The 3404-nt window shown below is 55.6% G+C and overlaps 1 protein-coding gene across 1 annotated transcript; it reads left to right on the forward strand.

The window, feature by feature from the left end:
• Positions 1-1197: 1197 nt before the first annotated feature.
• IL13 (interleukin 13) lies at positions 1198-3404 on the forward strand. The gene is given in 5 exon segments (XM_021702088.2): positions 1198-1251; positions 1254-1487; positions 2535-2594; positions 2851-2955; positions 3297-3404. Coding segments are annotated over 5 exon segments (561 nt in total).

Here is a 3404-nt window from a genome sequence, read left to right on the forward strand (position 1 = left end):
GGGCAGAGAAGGGGCCTGGAGGGGGAGGCACTGGTTTAGGGGAGGAAGTGGGTGACGGAGACAGCCTGACATCAGTACTCAACAGGCAAACGATGCAGTTGTTGCAGGGGTTTCTGGAGGACTTCTAGAGAAAGGAGGGAGAAGCAGGAAAATGGCTATATGCAGTATCCCTGCAGAGGTGGGCTGTTCAGGGGGACCCTGGAGTGGGGGCAGGCTGCCCTCCACAGCCTTCAGTCTGCACAAACCTGGGTCCCCCAGGGAGAAAGGCTTTGTCCCACAGATACTGGTGAGCAGAGTGGTTTCCCCAGGTCTCAGTGGCATGGCACCGGGAACAGTTACACTTTCCGACCTGGGCTAAGGCTAGGTCCTGCCTCCTGCCAGCCTGACGGCTAAGGGTTTCCCAACAGGATGGGCCCACGCTGAAGGCCTGAGTTGGGCACTCTGTGTTTAGGCTGCCCATGCTCAAAATTACCATCAAAGCAACTTTAAAAAAAGAAAAGGTCCCAGGGGCACCTGGGTGGCTCAGTCTGTTAAGCGTCTGCCTTCGGCTCAGGTCATGATCCCAGGGTCCTGGGATCGAGCCCCATATCAGGCTCCCTGCTTAGCGGGGAGTCTGCTTCTCCCTCTGCGCTGGCTCATGTGCGCTCTCTCTCTCTCTCTGAAATAAACAAAATCTTAAAAAGAAGAAGTCCCAGAAGGATCCCTGAATCCGACCGGATCTTTCGGTGGAGACCTAGGAATCTGAACTTTTTATAATCCTTCCCACAGTGGGGCCAACAGGGAATCAGATGGAAGAAAAAGAATGAACTTCACTCTTTTCTTTTTATCCTGTTTGAGTTTTATATCCAAATCAAGCATTAGAGACCAGTTCATTGAAAAAACAAAACCCCCAAACTCGCACATCTGGTGGACTGTAGTCATAGCCCTGTCGGCCGAGCGCTTCTGGTGACCCACAAGGGTCTGAGGACAGGAGCTGGGCAGACACTCAGGGTAGTTACCAGACAAAACTGCTGCAGTTCGAGCCGGCATGCCTGACACCAGGCTGCCCTCAGGGCCCTCTCACCTACCCCTGCAGGGAGCGCATCCACATCTTGGGAAGGGCTCCAGACCCCGCTCAATGATAAGTCCACAAGAAATCAAACTCTTTCCTTTATGCGACGCTGGATTTTCCACAAAGTAAAATCAAGATAAGTAAAGATGTGGTTTCTAGATAGTGCTTGACAAAACGGAGACCCGGGTTGGAGGCGTCATCACTTTGGCCTATAAAAGCTGCTGCAAGAGGCCAAGGCCACAAGCCACTCAGCTTAGGCCAGCCTACGGGTCTGCTCCTCACTCCTCCTGTGTTGGCTCTAGGCTCCATGGCGCTCTGGTTGACTATGGTCATTGCTCTCACCTGCCTTGGTGGCCTTGCCTCCCCGGTCCCTGGGCCTAACAGCATAGCCCTCAGGGAGCTCATTGAGGAACTGGATAACATCACCCAGAATCAGGTGAGTACCCTCTGGCCAGGGTCCTAGGTCTGAGGGTGCTGGCGTGGGGGACTCTCACGCAAGGTACTGGTCATGGCTCAGGCCATGAAGGCTGGGCCCCATCCTAAGAAGCCCCTTGGACTGGGATGGGCCCAGCCATGAGGGAGAAGAGCCAGGTTGGGGGGCAGCAGTATGGATGGACCATAGAGGGGTTTGGTGGAGCCCCCAGGGACCACCTGTTCCTCTGGCCTGGCCCTGCCTGCCATGGAAGCAGAGGAGGGGCCAGCTCCTACTCAGCCATTCAAGAAGAGGAAAGCAGAGAGGGGCCAGCACTCTCCTAGGACTCCTTAGCTTTTGCCATCTGGTTTGAGTGGAATCATGGGGCCATTATTCACAGCATTTTGGTTAAGCCCATTATTATAGAAGGATTCATTGGTAGTCAGCTCCTGTCCCCAGTGGTGATGGCTCACACTTTCTGGGCAATGACTCTGTGCCAAGCCTAGTGCTGGGTGCTTTTCATCTCCTTCCATCACTGCCAACCACCTCAAAAGGCAGGTATGATGACCCTATTTGACTGACTAAGCCTCATTAAGGTTGACAAAAGCCAGATTCAAACCAGGCCTGGCTGACATCCAGCACCCATGCTCCAAACTGCAGTGTCCCCCAGTTCAGAAGACTGATCCTGGAAATGCCAAAGTTTTATATACTAGCCCCCACCGCCACCTACCTGACTGACCTGGCCACCCCCTCCTCCCTCACCCAAGACTGACCTGACTCCTTCCTGGAGATGTCCTACTGACTGGCCAGGTGTTTTCTGTGCCACGGCCCTGGCTGTGGAAGGCTTCACACAAGACTTGTCCCTTACTGGTTGTGGCACTCAGATTTTTCTCTCTCAGCCCCAAGACCCCGGACAATGGGTCTCCCCCACTATGCAGAGCAGGAAGTGAAGCTCAGGAACACTGGGGGGGGGGGGGGGCCAGGCCTAGCTCTGTGCTGCAGCGGGGATGCCCGTGGGGCTGGATCCCTGTGGAGACGTGGCCTGGGCTTACTGTCTTTCTGCTCCCTCAGGCATCCCTCTGCAATGGCAGCATGGTGTGGAGCGTCAACTGGACCAGGACCAGCAGCATGGTAAGGACCCCTGGATGCTGGGAGGGATGGAGCTGAGGCTGTAGGTCTTGTGCTCATCTTCTCTGAGCCTCCCTCACACGGCTCAGGGGTTCCAAGCAAGCTTCAAGAGCTACTCACAATTTGGAGTCCTCCCACCGCCCGAAGCCACCTCTCTCAGGGCTCTCCGCCCCCTCCTCCTGGAGAGTCAATGGAGGTGCCGGTGGGGGAGTGGGGGTACCCAGCAGGGCCTGACACCCCTGTGTTCTTCTCCCTGCAGTACTGTGCAGCTCTAGAATCTCTGATCAATGTCTCCGACTGCAGCGCCATCCAAAGGACACGGAGGATGCTGAAAGCACTGTGCCTTCAGGATACGTTGGCACGGGTAAGGCCCTCTGCCCTGTACCCCCCAACCCTGCATCCACTCCTGCCAGCCCTGGGAGCTCCAGGGCAACCTGGCTGAGCATCTGGAAAGCAAGTGTCCACTCTGGGGCTGGGTCCACTGTGGCAGCAGGAACACGGCCTTTGGCATTTCCAGGATCTGGGCTTGTGGGCTCCTGACTCCTACCTGAGCTTCGGTTTCCACATCAGTGAAATGTGGGTAATAGTACCCCCACACACACACTTTGTGGGCATTAAATAAGCTGGTTCCTGGAAAGCCCCTGGCGGATGCTGGTCACCTTTGCTCTGGCATCCCACTAACACACCGGTCTCTCTGTCCTGCAGCAGATCTCCAGTGAGCGCAGCCGAGACACCAAAATTGAAGCGATCCAGTTGATGAAAAACCTGCTCACAAATGCCCGGCAACATTTTCGCCACGGGAAGTTCACATGA

The sequence above is a fragment of the Neomonachus schauinslandi genome, chromosome 7, assembly GCF_002201575.2.
Source record: "Neomonachus schauinslandi chromosome 7, ASM220157v2, whole genome shotgun sequence".
Taxonomy (NCBI): Eukaryota; Metazoa; Chordata; class Mammalia; order Carnivora; family Phocidae; genus Neomonachus; species Neomonachus schauinslandi.